Source organism: Urtica dioica, chromosome 4, assembly GCF_054948205.1.
Source record: "Urtica dioica subsp. dioica isolate 48M chromosome 4, U.dioica_male_clone48M_v1_H2, whole genome shotgun sequence".
Classification (NCBI taxonomy): Eukaryota; Viridiplantae; Streptophyta; class Magnoliopsida; order Rosales; family Urticaceae; genus Urtica; species Urtica dioica.
The window spans coordinates 48,953,424-48,976,629 of record NC_142759.1 but is presented as its reverse complement, the minus strand read 5'-3'; the positions used below and the strand labels follow the sequence as shown (position 1 = coordinate 48,976,629).

General features: G+C 37.1%; 3 protein-coding genes across 8 annotated transcripts; 1 reads left to right on the top strand and 2 right to left on the bottom strand.

The window, feature by feature from the left end:
• Nucleotides 1-61: 61 nt before the first annotated feature.
• On the bottom strand, nt 62-1,766 carry MEE50 (ARM repeat superfamily protein). The gene is made up of 2 exons (XM_089610629.1): nt 1,102-1,766; nt 62-1,023 (listed from the first exon to the last, which is right to left on the bottom strand). Exons 1-2 carry the CDS (start codon nt 1,670-1,672, stop codon nt 209-211), a joined length of 1,386 nt encoding a protein of 461 aa, XP_089466755.1. The 5' UTR covers nt 1,673-1,766; the 3' UTR covers nt 62-208.
• Nucleotides 1,767-9,627: 7,861 nt separating this feature from the next.
• On the top strand, nt 9,628-12,723 carry SSE1 (shrunken seed protein (SSE1)). The gene is made up of 8 exons (XM_089613917.1): nt 9,628-9,888; nt 10,289-10,346; nt 10,904-11,120; nt 11,451-11,701; nt 11,775-12,034; nt 12,132-12,199; nt 12,289-12,350; nt 12,440-12,723. Exons 1-8 carry the CDS (start codon nt 9,820-9,822, stop codon nt 12,499-12,501), a joined length of 1,047 nt encoding a protein of 348 aa, XP_089470043.1. The 5' UTR covers nt 9,628-9,819; the 3' UTR covers nt 12,502-12,723.
• Nucleotides 12,724-13,566: 843 nt separating this feature from the next.
• On the bottom strand, nt 13,567-18,361 carry LOC149401800 (uncharacterized). Of its 6 annotated transcripts, none has more exons than XR_016296656.1 (6): nt 18,045-18,361; nt 17,173-17,498; nt 16,751-16,878; nt 16,375-16,519; nt 14,012-14,692; nt 13,567-13,890 (listed from the first exon to the last, which is right to left on the bottom strand). XR_016296656.1 is itself a non-coding variant. In XM_089613035.1 (6 exons), the coding sequence occupies exons 3-6, from the start codon at nt 16,767-16,769 to the stop codon at nt 13,736-13,738; spliced, it is 279 nt and encodes a 92-aa protein (XP_089469161.1). In that variant the 5' UTR covers nt 16,770-16,942; nt 17,173-17,470; nt 18,045-18,361; the 3' UTR covers nt 13,567-13,735. The 6 variants fall into 6 exon arrangements, 2 of the variants coding, with proteins under 2 accessions (XP_089469161.1, XP_089469160.1); XR_016296658.1 differs by having other exon boundaries at nt 14,012-14,053; nt 16,457-16,519; XM_089613035.1 differs by having other exon boundaries at nt 14,012-14,053; nt 16,457-16,519; nt 16,751-16,942; nt 17,173-17,470.
• Nucleotides 18,362-23,206: the final 4,845 nt, after the last annotated feature.

Genomic DNA, 23,206 nt, shown 5'->3' with positions numbered 1-23,206 from the left:
ATGCTTACAAAGTTTACTTTTTTCTTCACATTTTCCCCTGAATTGGCAAAAATGTAGCTTCGGGCTCTTCAATTATCCCAAAAGAGACGTTAAGGGACCAGAACCCAAAAAAAAAAAAAGAAAAAAAAAAGAACCATAAGATGAATTTCACATTTAAGATAATCAGTGAACAATGTATACGAATATGACAGCAGCCTAAGAGCTGTAACTAAACCGACGAACCTTGTCGTGGCATCGACGATGGGATGTTCACGAGCTTTGGCCGGCCGGAGTTTGGATCAACCTCGACTCGCAGACCGAGTCCGGCGAGCTGCGGCGACTCGACCGAGCCTTGAAGCTCGAGCTCTGCCACGGCCCGCTGATTCTCGGCATTCCCTTGCAACAAATTCCTGACGCACCAAATTCCCCACTCCCTCAAGAACGGATTCTCTTCTTCGGACACGCATTGCTGCAACAATAACAGAATCCCGTCCCCGTCCCTAATCGCTTCTTGGACCTTCCTTCTTCCGTAGGCGCAGTTTCCGATCACCGACACGATGTCTCTTCGGAAACCCCTGTACGGACACCGCTTCTTCGACGCTCCGTCTTGGCTCTTCTTGATCGTCGATGGCGGGTCGAGATCGCGGAGCAGGCTCAGGAGTGAGCCGACCAGTCCCGACGAGATCAGGGCATCGATCGCGCTCGGGCTCGAGATGTCTCGAGCGCAGATGTCTCTCAGTATCGTCAGTGAGTATCCGAGAATGTCGATCTCCGGGGAACCCGTCGGAAGCCCAGAGCCGGTTGTCGTCGAGTCCGTTGCAGAGTCGGCAACAGAACGCTCGAAGATCTCGAGAACGGAGGTCGCAAAATCGTCGGAGATGGAGAATTCTCTCTCTTCGAGCCGTTCATTAAGTATGTCCGACACGATCCTCAGAAGGAAGGCTCGTTCTTCGGAGCTCAGCTCAGAGAGCAATGGAGACAAGTGAGGCTGTTCTAAGCACGTCTTTGATATAAGAAGTTTGAACCAATCTTCTCCGAAGCCAACTAAGTGAGATCAGAAAGCGATCAAAATCCCCACACAGCGCAGAATACAGCGCGAAGATGATAAAGAAAAAGGCGTACCTAAAGAAGCAGCTCTCACGATTTCCCTGGCGATAGGCAATCCGAGGCTTCCATGGCAGCAAGCGTAGAGAACCATACACAGCGGGTCTACGACGAGCCTGCTTCGGATTCTGGCTAGGGCTAGAAACTCCCGAGGGAAAAACTGGCTCCGAATCGCTCGCCGGTGATCTTCCCCGGCCAGGGACACATTGGCGAGAATCTGAAGCCCGACTCGGACGATTCCGTGATCGGCCTCCGACACCGCAGATTTGAGCACGTTGGAGATGGCCGAGACGCCATTTCGCGCCACGAAGGAGTCCTGGTTCGTGATCTCTCCGGCGCAGAGATTTCTGAGGAGACGGAGAGAGGGGAAGAGTAATTCGCGGCCGGAGGGGTAAGGAAGGGACTGGACAAGTTTAATGGCCGCGCCGCCGATTTCTTGGCGGCCGAGATTGGCGCGGCCATTTTCGGTTCTGGAGAGCTCCGTCAAGGCCGTTAGCGATTCTTCGAGCGTGGACGAATTCGAGGCGCCGCATAAGGTCTGTACAACGTCTTCTTCTACGCACAGCTCCAACAACGACGTGTCCTCCATTGTTACACAAATCTCTCACTCTATCACAAAACCTAAAACCTATGCTTACACTGCAAAAAAAACAACAATAATAATAATAATAATTTGAATGATTATTATTTACATAATGTGCGGATGATGTGCGAATAATTTGAATGATTATTATTTACATAATGTGCGAATGATTATTAATAATAATAATAATAATTTGAATGATTTTTTTTTTTTTAATGATTAAAAAAAAAAATAATTTGAATGATTATTATTTGAATAATTTTCATTTTGTAGACAAAAAAAAAAGTTATGAAAATATGATTTCATAGTTGAGAAATATCCAAAATTATATTTTTGTTTCAATTTTGGACAAAATTACCCTCAACCAATTAAAACCCCTCTCTTTCTCATTCCAACTCACACTCACTCTCAAAAAAAAGAAAAAAAACCGCCCCCCCTCTCCTCTCAAAATCCGACGATCTCCTCTCAAAATCCGTCGAGACTCGACCACCACCACATCCACAAATCCGACCGTCTCCGACCATCATCTTCAACCACCATCATCTTCAACCTCTCAAGAACTCAAGAACTCAACCACCACTATAAATTTTTTTTTTTTATGTTTTTTCAAGGTTTTAGTTGTGTAGGATGATATAATACAAGATAAATAGTTATTTAAGTTGATTTATATGTGATTTAGAGGTAAAACTAAGTTTTAGGGTTGTCAAATTTTCTGAAATTTTTTGGTTGAACATGAACCCGACGAGATCCGACCGGATCCGACGGCCTTCAACACCCGTGTCCGACGGGATCCGACGAGATCCGACGGGATCCGACGGTCTTCAAGGAGACGGGATCCGACTGTCTCCGACGAGATCCGACGATCCGACCGTCACCGACGAGATCCGACCTCCCGACACTGTTTTTTCAATTTTTTTTTTTTTTTTTTTTTTTTTTTTCAGATTTTAGTTATGTTTTTAAGCAAAGAAAATTAATTATGTTATAAAGAATGAATGAATGAATGATATTTTTTTTATAATTTATTAGTTGATTTTTTTTTTAAAATTATTTGTTATATATTACGTTATTAATGTTGTTATAATTCGTGTTTTAGGACAAATTGACATTTTTATGTGAGAGTAATTTTCCGGGTCGAATTACGTTATAAAGAATGAATGAATGATATTTGTTTTTTTTTAATAATTTATTAGTTGATTTTTTAAATTATTTGTTATATATTACGCGATTAATCTTGTTATAATTCGTGTTTTAGGACAATTGACGTTTTTATGTGAGAGTAACCCCGTGTACGTCGTCTCTTTCGAAACTTCAAGCGGAAATGTTCTTGCATTTTTGAACACGTATAAGTGTCCATTTCTCTCCCATGTGCCGTTAACCATCAATTAAACTGCAAGAAATATCATATAAATACATTAAATAAAAAATACCGGATTTTTTCATTTTCATGGGACACTGTCGGATCCCGCCAGATCTGGTCGGATTTCTGGCAGTCTGTCGGATCCGGTCGAATCCTGCCAAATCCTACCAGATCCTGTCGGATTCTGGATCTTGCCAGATCCTGCCAGATCCGGTCGGATCCTGTCGGAATTTTAGCTTGAATTTCATCGGAAATAGTACTTAAATTTCATCCTAAACTATCGGATTTCATCGGAAATAACGTTAAATTCCGGGTTCTTTGACCTAAATCTACCAACTTTTTTTTTCTACACAAACTATATCAACATAACTATAAAAGATGAATGAATGAGCATACTAACCCATTTCGACGGGATTGAATGAATTGGATACTCGAAAATGATGAAAACGAGAGGAAATGAGAGAGAATGAGAGATGAAAAGAAGTAGAGAATGAAGTGAAGTGAAAAATGGTTATATTACCTTGAAAGAGTATTTTTGTCCGAAATTGGTACAAAAGTCTAATTTTAGATATTTCTGAACTAATGAGTCTAATTGAGATATTTTCATAACTTTGAGTCTAATTAAGAAATGAAATTTCTCTAGTACAAATCTATTTGCCACCACCACGTTTCTCGAGTAAATTTGAATTAAGTACCGAATATATATTAAAAATGATGAATTGCTTGTATAGACTCAACGAAGGTGTAATTATTTACATATCATGAACTATCTAAAACTAAAGCAAACAAATTCATACAGGCATTTTCACAAACATCTAAGGTGCATTAATACTACACACAAATTGTCGCTACTTTCGTACAACAACAGCAACAAAATCAACAAGCTTCACACCACCAACCAACATCAGAATAAAAAAAATAATAATAAATAAATAAATAAATAAAGTCATTAGAGCAAATCAAATCAAATCAAACTAACAACGGAAAGGAATATTTACATTCAGGCGGAGATGTCAGAGCTAACCAGAGTCGGAAAAGTCGGAGAAGGTGCGCCAATCCCGTCGGAAATTTTGTGTGTGAAATTAATACTCAGTCCCGCCAATTGTAAAACATAATTGTTTTTTATTTTTAATTTATAAATTCGATTATTTAATCGACAAACGAATGATTTATGTCATATTAATTTATACTAATACCTTCGCTCTCTGGAGAAAATGGAATATATTGTTTCTACTTTGAATATGGTAGGTTTCCATAGAACGAATTTTTCATATTTTTGGACTATTCCAAATTCTTTTGAAAAAACGTTGGCTTAAATCAAATTTTTTACTTTTATTTGAGCAGTAATCAAGGTTTGGTATAAGGTTTGGTATACTGTTATCGTACCGAGACTTCAATTTTGGGAGTAAACCGCTTTTGAAAAGAAAACCGATAGGTATTCAGACAAAAAAGGAAATCGATACCGATAAGAAACCGCTTACCGTAGACAAAACTGACAAAAAAATATAGGAAACCGAAAGGTTCATACAAATATTTTGCAAAAATAAACATATTTTTCATAGTTCAAACTTTATAGTTCATACAACGAATACATGATATCAATTCATCATATTCAACTCAAGAACATCATTCATCATCATTAAACACCATAAACATCATATTCATCTCAAGAACATCCATTCAAGAACATCATAATTATCATATTCATCATCAAATCATCATCTACAACATAAAAAAAAACTCATATTCGGATTAAAAATCATCATCTAGAAGTAACATAATGAAATTCCATATAATTTCATTGTAAATGTGTGTGCATTACTCTTGTTCAACCGTTAGCAAGTTCTTTTTTTCATTGAAATGGGCTTAAGTGTAAGTGTTCTATATTAATAGTTTGAATAAAAATCATTTTGGGTTATTTCGTTTTTAAAACTTTTTTTTTATTATGAGAATACCTTGGTATCTATGTGTATTTTCTATCATGCATTAGAACCAATGATTTAAATGCCGTTTTCGTTACCGTTTCGATCCTCCTGATTTATGAAAAATCGAATGAAAAAAATATGGAAAATGACAAATGAAATACCGTTTTCAATGGAAAACCGATGTGACAGAGCCTCCTGTATATGCAAATATGATGATATACAAAAATAACACTCATAATAATTTAGATACAAAAATAATAGTCATAATAATTTAATGTTGTAGAATTATACCTACGCTCTGAACTGCTGGGGAATAGATTGATCGTGCTGATAACGTGTTATAAAATACAACTTATAGATTATTAAACAAACTATTATAAGTAATATATAATGAGAGACAAAGGTGGATGTGATAGCTGGAGTGTATAAATAGCTAAAGAAATATGAGAGGAAACAATAGTGAATTTCTTCTATCCGGGATAGATTTTACAAAGTGAGAAGTATGCATTTTATAGGCAATGTTACATATGGTGAAGATGACAAGTGGTAAAAATTATTTACAAGTGTAGATAAAGCTGAATTTTCGGTTAAAGAAAAAATTTATATTTAAATTTTAATTGAAAATAATCGGTTAAAATTAACCGTACAATAAAAAACAATTAACCTAGGTTAATTGATACTGTTAAAAAACAATAAAAATAAAAAATAAAAAAACAATTACCCACTACGTTGAAACTGAAAAATGAATTAGTCTGACATAGTTAGTAGGCTGCTGTACTTTTATATTTTTGCATGACAAACATTTGCTTTTCTTTGTACTTGTTTTTATCTTTATTTGCAAACGGTCATCTATTTTTTTTTGCTCAGCTAACAAAGTCTAATTTGGTCATTGATATTTCTTCTGTTGTACATTTTTTTGTCTCAGTCATATTGTAACAAACGGTCATATTTGCACACAAACGTCTATATATAAAAACAATTCTCTACTACAAACATCTATAAATACAAACAATTCCTCACTACAACACTTTCTTTACTGTGAACCTATGACTTCTAGGTTGTACTTTGTAGGCTGCTCAGCAGTTTTTTTCTGAATAAAGTTACACACTTTAATTTTGTACCGTTTAAACTTTAAATTATACAATGTAGTGTTGTTTAAAAAAAAATAAAGTCTAATACTACAATGTAGCCGTTATACACACACGGTTATACAATGTACCACACACTCACACACTAAACCACACACTCATTCATCTATAAATACTTACATTCACTCAATTATTACCCACTTCACCACTTCACACAAAATATAAAAAATGTCTTACCATTCCGATTCCGAAACTCAACCACCCGATGATATTGATATCAATGCCCCTATATTCCAAAACCCATTAGCTTTCATGGATACAATTGAAGAAATCAATGCAACCATGCATAATTTACCTCAAGAAGTCAATACCCAACAAGTTCAAGAAATGGCACAAAGAGTATTTCAACGTAGTCATTCTCGAAGGGCGAGGACACAATTGTTTCCACCAATCTCTACTCCCGTATCACAACCAAACCCGACGCCGGAATCACATCATTCTCGTCGACAACAACCGCCTCAACAACAAAATTACGAACAACCCACACCACCATCTTCAACGGGTTCTCATCAACTCGACATCACCGCTCCAATGAGCTCTCGGCGTAAAAAGAGCAAAACTAGTGGGAGTCAACGATCGGATGTTTGGGAAGTATTTGACAAGATCGTCACGACGTACCCTGACGGTTCAACATATGTTCATCAAGTGAAGTGCAAAATTTGTACTCATATCCTTACATACTCCGGCGGAGGCACGTCGTCACTACGCTATCATATAAGCTCACATGAGAAGAGTGGAGAGTCAATCGATCAAGTAAGTACAATTTCATATGATGAAGTTAAAGGTAGACGAGCTATAGCTAAATTTATTGCATCTACCGATCAACCATTAGGGATATGTTCCAACCCTCACTTTGTGCAAATGGTTAGAGAAGGTTTTAATGCTAATTACAAACCCGTGTCTCGTCCTACGGCTACTTTGGATTTGATGAATTTATATGAGCATGATAGGAAACTTTATATGGCAACATTAGGTAGTATGCCCGAAAACAACATTGCATGCACTAGCGATATATGGAACTCGTCTAACAAAAATGATTATTTGAGTGTTGTCATTCATTACGTGGATAGAGATTGGTATTTGCATAAAAAAATTATAGGGTTTGAGCACATGAACATGCGCCATACCGGAAAAAATATTAGTGATCGCATCCACGAGGATTTAGAAGAGTGGGGTCTTGTGAACCGGATTGTTGCTATTACGATGGACAATGCCTCGGCCAACACCACGGCAATAACGGAGTTGAGATAGCATCTTGGGAACCATGCTGGAGGAGTAATTCTCCACCAAAAATGTGCGACCCACATTATCAACTTGATGGTACAAGCCGGTCTCACACTTCTAAAGCCGCACATTTCACGTATTCGAGAAGCCGTGGCGGAAATGAACACCCCAAACACACGCTGTGACCGTTGGAAGGCGTATTGTAGAGGTTATGGTGTCGAACCACGCATCATTGCGCAAGACATGCCCGTCCGTTGGAACTCAACATATGTAATGTTAGACAGAGTCATTCCTTACAAAGAATTTTTCACATCATTTTACCATGCCGAGATCGGACGTCAAGTAATCACCAACGACGATTGGATTGTGGCGAAGGCCGTTTGTGAATTCCTTAAGGGATTTTTTGATGCCACAAACTACCTCTCCGCTTACGAAACTCCTACGTCTCCTCTCGCCATACATAAATTGTACGAGATGAGTGTCATCTTCCATAAATACAACAACGATCCGCTCCTCGGCCCCGTCGTCCAAAAAATGAAGGAGGTATGGAAAAAATATTTCTTTCCCTTGCCTAGCTTATATTGTTATGCATTCATTTTAGATCCACGCATTAGGTTTAGAGGTCTAAAATTATACTTTCAAATGCTTAGCAAAAATATGGGCTTTGATTATACTACTAGCTATGATGGTGTCTGGGAAAGTATACTTCATTGTTATAGTTATTATGAGAACAAGTACGGAGGACCGGTACAAGAGATACCAAACTTCTCAACTTCACCTGTTGGAAAGAGTTGGACCGATTTTAACCTTGCACGAGCCGAAGCATCTTCGTCCACAAGCTCTACATCACCAACTACTCCCACCGACTCAAACGAGTTGAACCTCTACATCAACGCTCAATTCATTGACCATCAACTAGATCAACTCGACTTGCTCAATTGGTGGAAGACTCACCGGCACAATTTCCAATCTTATCCATCTTTGCCCGAGATGTACTCACTGTACCGGTCTCTAGTGTCTCGTCCGAAGCCGCTTTTAGCTCCGCCGGAAGAATTATGGACGATCGACGTGCACGACTTAGGCCAAAAATAGTGAAGATTCTTGCGTGCGTCAAGGATTGGGAACGTGCAAAGCTAAAGATGCCGTCGGAGCTATCGCAAGATCAGGAAGACTTTGTCGAAGCATTCAACGATTGGGGCCTCAACGAATAAATTTGAAGACCTATGCTAAATCTTGATGTTTTCGTAAAAATGTTTTAACTGCATGTTTATTTTTATTTGTAAGTTCGGGGATATTCTGGCCCTTGTCCGGAATAATTTTGGCATTTCCGCTTTGATTAATTCAAGAAGTAAGAAGGTCTCTTTTTCCTCATTGTCGCACCTTTTTAGGGGACGGTGAGGTTTTTTCAGAGACCCGATTATTTTAAAAAAAAAAGTGTTACAAATTTCTTTTTATAGATAATTGAAATCACATGCATTCATTGAATTTATTTTACAAACGGTCCACACATGCATTCATTGTGTGTGGGAAAAGTGATAAAACTTTATGTGAAATATAATTTTCGTTTAAAGAAAAATTTTATATTTAAGTCTATGTGAATTTATGTTTAAAATTGTATTATACTAATTGCTAAATATATATAGTTGCTAAGTCTATGTGAATTGTTTTTTTTTTTTTTGAGTAAAAGTCTGTGTGAATTGTTAAAGTATATACAATAAATGTGTTGTGTGAATTAAAGTCCATTAACGTACTAAAAAAAACGAATTAAAGTCCATTAACTGCTATCCAATCCGTGAATTGCGTTGCTCAACCAATTAAGTTTTGGGAACCAATTAAGTTGCACTGGTTACTAAATATTCCATTGCTCAACCATTTCGTGAATTGCAATTGAGCGCACTATTTACAATTTCGGTTAAAACGATTAATTATAATTAATTGTACTATTTACAATTTCGGTTAACAATTAATTTTAACCATATATTTCAGTTAATGGTTAATTGAAGTTAACCGAAAATTCAGCTTTAAGTAGATGGTAAATATGATAATTTGTACGAGTATCCATATCATTCATAACATTTTTAAGGTTGTTGATGATATTTTTCGAATTTTAGGATACATGTCGTTACACGTATAATAGTTAAAACTAGGAGTGAAAATATGTATTTAATCCTAAAGGATTAATTAGAGGATTAGTTATGCCGATTGTTCTTTATGTTTTAATAATAGTGTAAAATTTATCGGCGAGGGTTTACGGTTCGATTCGCCCTTGATTTTATGTACTGTTTTAGTTCCGTTTACTATAATAACAAGGGAATTGGGGGGTTTTAAAAATAAAAAATAATAAAAAGAAATCATAGAGATAAACATAAAATCAGAATCTCCAAGAGCGAAGATTGGATCTTTGTCCGTCTCCCAAAAGCGCTGAAGATCATCATTCATGGCATGAGTTGAGACCGTTCTTGGGTCAACTAGCTAGGGTTTGAAATATCTGACGAAGCAATGGAGGGTTATAAGAGATGGGTGAGAGAGAACAAGGACTATGTTCAATCCTTGGAGTCAATGGCCAACGTGAGTTTCTCTGGATTCCTTTCTGTTCCGATTCTCCAACACTTGTTGACTTTCATTACATTGCAATTTTATCCATCTATTAAAGCATAATTGATATATTTTTTTTTCTCATGTACTGATAGTTCGCTATTATTCTAAAAGCTTTGGCTCAAGCGTAAAATGAAGTGCAATTAATTTAAGCTCAGTATTGATTTTAATCTCCTGTTGTGCTTGTGTTATTGTCCTGTTTGTGATCATTAAGCAAGTGATTAACTCAATGAATACCGTTCTATTGATTGATTTTGAATATTTGGGTTTCTTTTTTTTTGTCTTACTTTTATGTTTGGGGCTGAAAAATATTCAACATCGAAATCTGACATTGTGATTTCATTGGAATAATGTGTTTGAAATTGGTGTGCAGGGTTTGACATGGCTTCTTCCGGAGCGATTTTCAACGTCAGAGATAGGACCGGAAGCAGGTTTTGTGAAACTTTGGTAACATTTGGCTTCTTCTTTTCCGAACCCGAAAAATAATTTGGAGAAGCTTATATAGGATTTTCGGCAATGAAATAACCAGTTAGCTGTTTAGGCTTTATATTAGTAATATGAACAACTGTTAGTGTGTAATAAGAAGCTGAAAATAATCACATAGGGGGGAATTAGTTTGGGTTAGGGCTAACCTTTTTGTGAGAGTTACAGGTCTCTTGAATACACGATTATCTTGTACTGTCTTATCGCTTATCAATGAAATGTTTGATTATCAGAAAAACGGGTGTGTAGTTCTTATAATGTGATGTAGAGTGAACAATGATAACATAGTTAACATAGTTATCTGTTGAAGCTGAAAGCTTGGTTTTTTTAGGATGAACTAGGAACGAAAATAATTAGGAATCGAAACTTCGTTTCGATTAATGAGAAAAAAGTGTTGACTTTATGAAATGTCCGCAGAATGAGCAATCAGAATGCCATTCTAATTGTTTTATTTTTGGTAACATTTAAAAAAATCTGCTGCAACGCGTATGTAATTGTGTTGCAGTTACTGCCTTTTTCGGAATAATCACGGCTATAAACCAACATATAATCGAAACAAGTCCTCCACTGAAGCAAGCCAGCCCAGAAAAGCCTCGTTCTTTCCCCTACTCGCTGTGCATTTCTGCGCTGAAAGAATTGGAGACTTTGGTCGAAGTTGCGGCTCATGACTATTTCGGCGAAGAGAAGAAATGGAATTTCATTGCTCTCATGGAAGCCGCCAAGTAAGTGTAAAGAGACATCGCGTTTCTCATGCAGGTTAATTTATTCACTGTGTTATGACCGAGTGAGGTGACTCAAGTTGCGAGCACTGGCGGAGCCAGCAAGGGAAAATAAATAAAATATTTGTGTAATTTATGATACTTATTTTTCAATTCAGTCCAAATTTATATGATATATATTATAATATGTCCCCCCCTGAAGTTTTTATATGACATATTTTTCAAGTCTTGGGTTCGAGTCAAAAACTGGGACGAAGCTTTCCGTAAAAACAAATACTCACTCACTGTTATCAATGAATGAAAATGATTTGGTTGAGACTTTTGGTGATATAGGGTGACAGTCAGACTAGCTTTGTTTCGGAATAGTGGATACAAGATGCTTCTTCATGGAGGCGAGACACCGAACGAGGGCGATCAAATGAAAGACTCCACTCCGAATAGCAAACCCGGGTCGAATCTGAGGAATCTAGAAGGAAGAGCAATGTATGCACTGAACAGTTTCGGAGAAAACGCGAGGAAAACAATCTCCGACCCAGAATGGTTGCGAAGGGTTCACCCTCAACATGCAATGATCGAACCGCCGAGTAAAGTCCTTGACCCGATTTCCATCATCTCGCCATTATTACTGTATTTATTTATTTATTCGGACATCTTCAGTGCTTGGAAGGCCGACCTTTTCTACAATCTTGGCCGAGAAGGGGTTTCGCGGGGCCTTGTATATATCCGGGGAAGTATTGTTCATCGTGAGACCGTTGATTTACGTCGCGTTCATCAGAAAGTACGGCCTCCGATCGTGGATTCCGTGGGTTGTGTCGTTGGGCGTGGACTTTCTAGGAATGGGAATTCTTTCGCAGGTCACGACTCGTGAGGACGGCGAAAAACAGAAGATTCTTCTTTCCTCGGCTGAACATCATGAGGTGAGTGATTGAAGGCTTTATGATAATAACTTCGTAAATACTGAATCATCGATGTGATTAATGCTAAACTTGTCCTGGTACGTGGCACGGTGATCAGATTAAACGGCGGAGGCTTTTGTGGGCGTTTTACCTCATGAGAGATCCGTTTTTCATCAAGCATATCAGGTATGGATGGGTTTCCTTATTTTTTTTAGATTGATATAAACACATATCAAATGTAATGTTGACCTTTTGTGGTTATGAAATCATCTCAGGCAAAGACTGGAAAGAACCGAGAAGATCTTGGAACCCGTACCTGCCATTGGCCTTCTTACAGGTCTCCCCTTAGTTTGACTTTTTCTTTTTAATATATTAGTTTATGTTTGTTTGTTTTTTATTTTAATATAATATTTGATGTATTTGCAGGGAAGCTTGTCGAGCTTATCGTCGGAGCACAGACGCGGTACACATACACGTCCGGTTCATAGCGCCGAATGCTCGATATAACCTTCTGTTAGGTTTTTCATCCGAAGAAGATAGATTTTAGTTTTGTTTATTTCTATATTTCAAAAACATTTAGAAAAAAAAAATAAGAGTAAAACAGTAGTCCCCTGAAGATCATGGGGAATATTTTTGTTGTCTTTCTCTCATATTTATGTCACTTGTGATTGAACCTTTGTTTGATGAATGAACACAAATGGTCAACTAAACATGAATAGGTACTTTTAAAGTTCAGTGAGGGAGTGATTAAAAACTATGTGCTAGTTGATTTTGAACTAGTTATCGAGGTAAATTGAAACGTTTCAAACATGTCACCCCTTGATATGAATTTTGTCATATTCGAAACCAAAGTATGTATTTACGTTGTTATTTTGACAATCTTAACCAAAATAAATTATGTTCATATTTTTGTTTTGAGTGGCATTTTTATGAACGTTTTTTATTAGTAATTTTGTCATGAAATATTGAAATCGATATTTCAATTTTTTTCTTTGATATATTTATGTAAATTAATGGAGATGGGTGTAATCCGTGAGATTTGAGAGACCATTATTTGTATCATCACACTAAAAAAATGGTTTTAAAAACCAGAAACTTCATATCTCCAATTCACAGAGAAACGAGATTCACTTCACACAGAAATTCCACGGACTAACACTACAGTACTCTACTACTCTAAATATCATATTAAACCTTGTTTTTTGTTTTACAAAGCTTGAAGTATATGAAGATAAACACACACATAAACATTTGTTGCACCAACTTGTCGCCAAATATCTACTTCAACTAGCTTCGTACTGAACAACTGCAACTCAAGTCAATGTCACAGGTTATATTTTTTAGAATCAGTTATACTAATCAACAATTAAAAACGGAATGAAATTATACATACATTATTGAATTAACTGCATACGACTAAAAGAAATGAAAGAAATACAACAAAGGTAGAAGAACAGAGGTTATCATCAATGCAAAACAATCAATCAAGCAGACCGAGATGCAGAGCAGTTTCAATTTTGGAGGCACAAAAAGGAGTCGATAAAGCAACGATGTTGAGGAGTAAAAATCGTATATTTGTATAAAGAATAAGCAGAACCAAACAAATAATTAAAAAAAAAAAAATCGAATCATATGCGCAATACGCATAGAGTTCTAGCAAGCTGAGAGAGAATTGTATTGCACTTAGATCACCTTCACAACACCATTTATATGACAAGAAGCTTAACCCGAAGAGGACTTGTTATGGCAAAAATGACAATGTGAGAGAGAGAGAGAGGGCATACTTCGGCGCGTGCGCTTCTTGTACAAGATGCGGTAACCGCACTCGCGGCACTGTATCACATCCCCCGGCTTCAGTGTGTTATCCATTCCACATTCTGCAAATTGCAATGCCATCCATTCATACATTAATATCATCATCATCATCATAGCAACAAACAACAATATTATTTAAACAAACAAAAAGGAAATTGATAGTAAAAGTAACAGGAACTGTACCTCCACAGATGTAACTGACTGGGTCTGGTTGAGGATCCATCTCTACATCAAGAAAATATGAAACTATTCCATCAAAATATTCGAAAGTTTGAAGGAAATAGCATCGTTACAAACCCAACATTAAAAACCCAAAAGAATAAATTCATAAACACATACGAAAGCTAAGCACTGATTTCTTGATTCTATAATTACAAGAGCTATAAGGCCGCAAACGTAAATTAACAAACAGATAGCGATTACCAAAACTGGTCAAAATCGAGGAGAGTTGGCCAAGGAGAAGAAGAGTTTGAAGGATTCAATTAAAGTAAATCGAGAGAAGAGCAATAAAGTGGAAGACACCCTGAGGCGAGGGTGAGACGCTCAAAGAATGGAATGAACTTTCCCTCATTATCATACGAAATTTGATTATTTTCTTGTTGCATTCTAATTTTTTAGTTTGTCGACAGATTGAATCTTGAAAACCACGAGCCTATTGACAACATGTTTCAAGTCTGCAGCTGAACTGCAAGATGTGTTGTGGAGACTAGTTAAAGCGTTTGTGAATGAGAATATATACAGAGCTCCAAATGAGGTTGTGAGCTCCGAAGTATGCTCAAGGTTCCCAGGGTAATTGATGACTAAAATGCTCGTGTTTCTGCATATGCGATTTAATGAATTTTGGCTTTGACAATTGCTGGATCTCTGGCTGACAGATTGTAAAATTTTGCTAGTCTTTGCGAGATGATAATATTTGGAGTTGATATGTGATGGATATTAGGGGTTGCAAGAGGGCACCCGTGATGTATTGTATCACGTACATATTGAGCTGCATGACCAAGCACTCTCATCGGTTCACACTTTCGTTGGTTGGTCGTATTATCAGTGAAATCTCCGTGTCTCATCTATTTTCAGCATCTGACTGGGTTAGTGAAGAGCATTTCAAGGTAAAAGTTTCTGATCTTGTTTGTTAGTTTTATAGGTTTGGTGGTGTTCTAATTTTCAGTGCAGAGAAGTTATGAGTCGTACACTAGATTAATTTTACTCTCGAATGTCACATTTTTTAACTGTTTGGCTGCTTTTTTCTGTTTTGTTTGGAAATCTGCTAGTTGAAAGCTTGGATTTGAGCCCGTAGCTCCTTTCTATGCCGCTTCATTCTTCTTCGCAATCGAAATGGTTGTGATTATGTCATCCTATGACGAGAACTACAACGATGATTATGAAACCAATGACTTTCTCACCCAATACTGGAGCGCTCTTTTCGCTTTTGTTTTCGGTAAAACACTTAAGTTCACTAAATTTTTATATAGTTCATTGACTAAAATGCCACTCAGCATACTAGTAACATTGTATTATTGTTAATCTTCCTCATCTAATCTAAAGTTGTATGATCTCAGATAAGAAGATAGCATTACTCTCCACAATCCAGGCCTTATTCGAATGTGCAATGTATACATTTGTGTTCCTCTGGACTCCGGCTCTGAGTCAAAACCGCGAGCACATTCCTCACGACTTCATCTTCGCGACTTTCATAAGGCGAGAGGCGAGCGAGCGTACCACCATTGAGGCCAACATGAAAGTTGCGAAGATAAAGCCGTGAGTAATGTCCTCGCGGTTTATACTCAGAGCCGGAGTCCAAAGGAACACAAATGTATACATTGCACCTTCGAATAAGGCCTGGATTGTGTAGAGCATTTGTATTTTCTTATCTGAGTTCACAGACAACGTTAGTTTAGATGAGAAATACTAACAATAATACAATGTTACTATTATGCCGAGTGGCCATTTAGTCAGTGAACTATATAAAAAAATTTAGAGCACTTAAGAGTTTTACCGAAAACAAAGATCAAAAGAGCGCTATGATATTGGGTGAGCAAGTCCTTGGTTTCATAATCATCACCGTAGTTTTTATCACATGACGATATAATCACAACCATTCCGATTGCGAGGAAGAATGAAGCGGCATAGAAAACAGCTACGGGCCCAAATCCAAGCGTTTCAACTAGCAGATTTCCAAGCAAAAATAGCAGCCAAACCGTTGCCCAAAAATGTGGCATTTGAGAATAAAATTGATTTGTGTGCAGCTCATAACCTCTCTGCACTTAAAATTAGATTATTACTATACCTAGATAAAATAAAAAACAAGATCATAAGCTTTTACCTTGAAATGCTCAACAACCCAATCAGAAACTGAAAACAGAAGGGACACGGAGATTCCTCTGATGATACGGCCAACCGACAAAAGTGTGAACCGATGAGAGTGTTTGATCATGCATCTCAATATGTACATGATACAATGCATCACGGGTGCCCTCTTTTTTCATTTAATATCCATCATATACCAACTCCAGATATTATCATATGGCAACAGACTTGCATAATCTTACAATCTGTCAGCCAGAGATCCAGCAATTGAGTCGAAAAGCATCGGGGTTGTGAATCCAGCAATGAAGAACTTTCCGATTTCACCTATCCCAAAACCGTAGTGACTGTAGAGGAAGTTTACATATGGACCTTGCAGCCAATCTCCCGCTGAAAAAAAAAACGCAAAAAGCAATTCAGTTTCAACACCAATTTTGTACACAGCTGAAAGCGTCTCATAATATTTTTTTTTAACTACTAAATATATTTGTGATCCATAGAACATTGAATATCTTCTCGAATTGAAGGAAACTAATAGGGACACAACACCTTCAAAACTGTTTTCAAACTATTCTCTATGCTCAGCAAAGACCACAAAACAAGAGTAAATCTAACTCTCACTTTCCCACAGTCCTTGCATCTCGACAACCTTTCTCTTCACGGTGTACTTTCCGCAGAAGTACTCCTATGCTGAGAGATCTCCTTCTTCTTACGCAGACTGGCGCCATAACGGGTAACATATTTCCCAACTATTCCGGCCAAAAAGAAGCATGCCGTTCATGAGCCATGCTTTATAACATTTGATAAGGATTGCTAACAATAACATTTCAGATCTAAATCAGCAGATATCACAATATAACAATAAGAACTGCAAAAATATCACAATAACATGAACTAAATCAAAGATACCGCAATAAAAACTGTAACAATATCACAATATGCTTTTATAACAATATTATCTACTAAATCAGCAGATATCATAAGTTTCTTATCTAAAGATATTTAGATGAAATTACGCAACAAATCGAGTAGAAGGGCTATACCTCTTATGCAAGAGTAAACAAAAAGTAGTTGTTCCTGAACGAATTGAAGTCCGGAGAATATATGATACGGTCATTGGTGGTCTTGCTGAGCTCCATTGCCATCACCATGACTCTCTTCGTTCACATAGCAATGCAAGAGAGCGCCGTACAATTTTCCCTTCTCGTTTACACCGCTCATGCTATTGAAGTAAGCCTCCGCAGATTCTGCACCGCAAACTTTGCCGATCAGTTCTAGTTGAATGGCACAATCAGCAGGTGAGATTTCCTCAGTGTCCTTGCTACTCAACCATTCAGAAACCTGCAAAGACAAGAACAGAGAACAACATCTACAACAGGATCAGATTAATCTTTTACGGATAATTGTAAGCACTACACATCTTGGTTCTATTGCTGTTCTTACATTAGAAAGTGCGTATATCATGAGTAAAAACTCATATAATAATGCAATGGAAATTATAAGAATGGGAGATTCGTCTATATTGTTAACTAATTTTGTAAGCATTTGCGAGCGCATATGCCAAATTTGGTGTTTTTTTTGACAATTTTATCATCAACAATATCATCAATGTCTGTTTTAAAAAAAATAATAATAATAATAAACGTTGCACCAGTAAGAATTTTCTTGTGTTTGACTTGGATACACGAATTATTGTTATTACAAGACCTAATCCATCTACTTGAATGGAAAAACCCTGGCAACAAATCCGAAAGTCAGACATAAGTAACAAATCCTGGACTCCAATTAAATCGCAAGGAAATGAGCAGCAAAAACTATCAACTACACAGGCTTCACTCAAAGTTCCTTTCATATTTCACTTCGTACTTGGAACTTCCCAAATCTATGAGATAATCGAGCAAATCAGAAGCTTTACCTGAAGCGCCTGGATGTTTCGCAACTCTTGGACATTGATTTTCGATACGTTCTTTGCCGCTGATCGAAGGGTCTCTCAGCTGGTTTATTTTCGAGAAAAGAATTCCTCTATAGTTGTCGCCGATGTTCCTCCACCACGATTGATGTCCGTTTTCGTGTACAGCGATCTTCTCAGACTCCCTAGGACTGTTTTCTCCGTGAGGTTTCCTAGCTTCTTCGCGATTCCGAGGACATTGAATTCGGGTTTTGGAGGTTTCTCTCAAGGTCTCTGTTTAAGCATGGAAGGAGGAACTTGAAATGGCTTCAAACCCTTAAACCTTCGAGGGTTTTTGTTTAAGGTTTACTGGCACAAATAGTCCACGGACTTTTATAATTTGATATTATAGTCCTTTTACATCTATTGATTTTATACTTTGAACCTAAAATACTAAATAAAAACTAAATAGATTTGAGTCGAAGGCATAGAGAAGTATCTTGGTTTTATTACAAATTTGTAAAATTATAATATTTTTTTTTATTTCTAATTATTTGGGTATTGAGTTTCATGAAAAAAAGATAATTTTTTTTTAAAAGGACTAACATGTTACAAAAAGCAGTAGTTTGAAAAATAATATTACTCCAAACAAATATATTAGGGACCAAATGCCACAATCATAATAGGTCAGAGCTTAATTACAACAATAATAGAAGATTATTTAAATATTTGGTCAAATTTGTTATTTTATTAGTATTTGTAGAAGTAATAAACCCCCTACGTAATGTTGTTGAAGTTGCTTTGTCTATTGGATCCAATTTGAACTGGTGTTGCTTAGAGAAAGGCTTCGACCATGAGAACCATTTCGAGCATAATTAGCCATTGTTACGTTAGCAAATGACTTATTTCATAAAAAGTAAAATAAAATAAAATAAAATGTTAGCAAGTGACCTGGCTTCATTCATTTTTTTTTTCTAGCATGGTTTATGGGTGGTCTTTTCGTTTTTATGACCTTAAAATTGATTTTTTTTTTTTTTTTGATGAATGAAAAAGTAAATCTATTGTTTAGCCGATGTTTTTATCAAGGTTTGACTTTCCGAGAGAATCGGCGAACCGGAGTGGACCGGGAAGGTACATGCAAAAACCGTTTTTGTGTCATGAACCCGGTAGGAACCCGGTCGAACCGGACCGAATTCCTTTTTAAATATAAAGGATTTGGGCTTGTTTTCGGGGAAACTTACCATTTCCCTTCACTTTTTGACAAAACCCTCCCGGTCCGATTTTCATTTTTTCTAGCCGTCGTTTGCTCAAATCCCGCTCTCGTCTTGCGATTTCCGGCAAAGTGACTGCGCTTCCCGGAGGATCCCGTTCGTCGCTGCCTTCGTTTGTCAAGATTCCGAGGTTTCCGAGAAGTACGTGTCTAGGGTTTCAGAAATTTGATGATTTTTTCAATTTTTTCAAAAAATTTGTGTTTTAATCCTAGAATATGATGATTAATTGATTAATTTGATGATGAATTGATGATTATTATCATATGATTATGTTGAATTTAAATTAATTTGAGGATGATTTAATGATTGTGATGGTGATTATGTTGAATTAAAATATAAATGACATATACGTCCCCTAAAAAAATGTTATATTACAAATATCACCATTTTCGTTTATTTTTTACAAAAAAATAATTTGAATTCCCCAAAATACCCTTAATGAAATAATTTTTTATTTTCTATTCTATATACAAAAAAATTAAATTAAAAAATTTATTTTTAAAAGTTATGGATTTTTTTTTATAAAGAGAGATTTTGATTTTTTTAATAAAATAGTAAATAAATATTTATTCTATTAAGGGTATTTTTGGGAGTTCAAATTATTTTTTTGTAAAAAATAAACGAAAAATGTGATATTTGGAATATAACATTTTTTAAGGGAGGTATATGTCATTTATATTAAACTGAATGGATATGTCAGATATTTCTAAAAATAGAAGGAATACATCTCGCATTTCGATTAAACACGAGTGATACGCTTGATATTTTCCCTTTAACTAAATAGATTTGAATCAAAGCATAAAATGTCGCGCCTTGAGTCCCGAAACGCTGTCAAACTCCAGAGTCACACGTTTCATTCGACCGCGACGATTACACACTCTAAAACCTCTACACTCCACCTCAATCTCATTAAAGTTGAGCGTCAGAGAGGTAAACAGAGGCACTCTATCTGTTTCCTCTATGTAGTTCATCGTTTGCTTATCCATTTCAGGTACAACGACGAACTTGGAGGTCAATCACAGCTAAGGTAAGACTCGAGATGCCGAGTCCGACAAGCTCAAGCCAAAGCGAGACCACTCGGTCCGATCGTGGGTCTAGCCGCTTGAGGCTTCTAAATCGTTGTTCGAAAACGAGCGACAACATTTTGGCACTAGAAGGAGGGGACTTCCCGACCTTGGCAGCTCGTTCCCTCCGCCACACCTTTATTCAACATCAACGATCTTACTCTTGAGATATGAGCAAAGCACCTGCCGCCTCCATAGCGGACCGTCCAAGCGACCACGACATCCGAGCGACTAGCTCGAGGTATGAATTCTGCCGACTCCCTCATAGGGAATTGGGGCGACAGTCCCAATGCGACAAACATAGTCATGACTCTCATGCCCCTGACGGCAATAGCCTCATGTAGGAGACGAATCGACACATAGCCGAATTGCTAGCACGACCTGGAGTGGACAAGGCCCTCGTTGTTAGCCTATTGGGCTATAAGGGCGACATAGGAGACTCTCAAGACCATGACTACATTGCAGACAACAAGGTCGTTGCGACCAAGACGGGTCAATCCTACACTCGATCACCAATTACTCGCGATGACGAAGAAACTCGCGCGCCCTCGAGGGGACACTCTCGAGCGACCATGTCAAGGCGTCAAGATTCGAGTAACACTCGAGGACACACGGTCTCAAGATCCCGCGAGGGGCGTTTCAACTTTACAATACACACCCAATCCCCCAAGGGAGAGGGTGGCAACGATAGTTGGGATGTCCACCAAGGACTCGTTCGAACGGCGTTCTTGCGCCGAGAGTCGTGGTAACGAATCACCTCAATTCCCAAAGGGAACCCGTAGAGGGAGATTTGAGGCATATACTTAACACCCGCCATAGGGGTAGTAACTTTGGGACACCTACCAGCCAACGTTTTCAATCAAGCATCTAACGAAAGAATGCCACCACGCCCATGGCCCCGACCGTCGGTCCTGCCAACAACTTGGACATGATCACAATGATCAAAGGCCTCCAAAATCAAATAATGGAGTTACGAGAATCGGGAGATGGTGGCCACGGGCCGTATAGTAGGGTGGAGACATCCTACTCGCCCTTCACCGCTAAAATCCTCGCACAACCCTCTGGCGGGAATTTTAAGTTAACTACGATCCCACCGTATGACAGGCGATCGGACCCGAATTTCCATGTTCAACACTATGAGACATGGATGAGGATGCAAGGGCAGCTCGATGTCACGCTCTGCCAGGCTTTTTAGCTTAACCCTTACGCACCTAATATGTTAATTTGTAGTAGTGTCAGTCTCTTTCTAATCTGTCAACACGTAATTATAGATGTTTAGAGCATCTTTAATGGTTTAGGTGAGGGACTTACTAGTCATTTAAATAAAATTAGAGTTAGTAGCTCTACCATTGTTTCATGTTTTGGTTATTTGCTTGGTAGAGCAAATTAGCTCCAATAAAATCAATGAGTCACACTATTTTCTTAACAAATGAGAATTGAATAATATATATATATATATATATATATATATATATATATATATATATAAGATCATTTCAAGCTAGAAGAGTGATTAGCTTATCTTAATGGTATTTTATCAACTTTCCTTCTTAGATTTCACAATAATGGACTTCTTTTTAAATGAATAATGAGATATCTCTCTTTCTCTCTCCCTCTCTCTCTCTTTGTATTATACTAGGTCACAAGTGCTACAAAAAGGCTCTAGAGGATTCTTTAAAATTGGTTATTAAAACAAAACCAGTCTCTTGTAAAAAAAATTATGATTCGGATATAATAAAATAAACTCAAATACAAAGATACAATTGTCTTTTTTTTCCTCTTCCATTTTTTTCGTTCTCTAACTAACAAATAGAGCTACAAAGCTTTTTAGGCTTTGTTGTAATTTCCTTGTTCTATTATTTTATGGAAACAGTGTACAAAATAGGCATTTAAAACTTATTGATTAGCAAATTAGCCAAAGTTTCAGCTTTTCGGCAAAGTAGTCAAATTTACGTTTTCAATTTTTTTTACAGCCATGATTAAAAAAAAATTGACAGTCAAAATTAAAGTTTTTTCAAAACTCCGGACCCCAAATCTTGAATTTCGATCCCCAAATATAATTATAAACTCTAAATCTAGAACATTGATCCCCAAATATGGTACTATGGACCCTCAAACTATAACTCGAACCCCAAGTCTAGAACTTTGGACCCAAAATCTAAAACTCTGGACCCTAAATCTAGAACTTTTGACCCCAAATCTAGTACATTAAACCCAAATTTATAACTTTGAACCGCAAATGCATAACTCTAGACCCCAATCTAATACATTGGACCCCAAATGTAGAACTTTGAACTCTAAAACCAAAACTCAAAATTGTAAGTCTAATGACAATGGTCGTGAAAAAAAAAGCACAAACAAAAAATTCATTCGTAGCAATAAGAGAAAAAAAAAAACTTATTTATTAAATAAATTTCATCATTCCCTCCCATGAAATTGAGACAAGGTGTCCAAAAACGACTCCAATGGACTTGCTCATGCTTAGATGAATAATAGGTGGAACTCCAAGTTGCTATTGTATTGTGGAAAATTTAGAGTATCATAATCATTATGGCAATTTGTTAAACCGATAACCACACCGATCCAAAACCTAAATTTGGTGTCACGTCATCAAACCAAAAATTCGGTTCGGTTAACCGATCCTCATTATGAAACTAGATCGATTATCGATTTTGAATACCCAAAAATTCAGTTTTCGTTTATTGAACCGATTTTTTTTTTGTAAAATAGATAATCAGTTTTGAAATCGGATAATCGATTTGAATCGGATAACAGTTATGAACTCGGATAACTGATTTCAATCGGATAATCAATTTTGAAACTTATTAAGCAGTTTTTTACTTTTTTAGTTTTT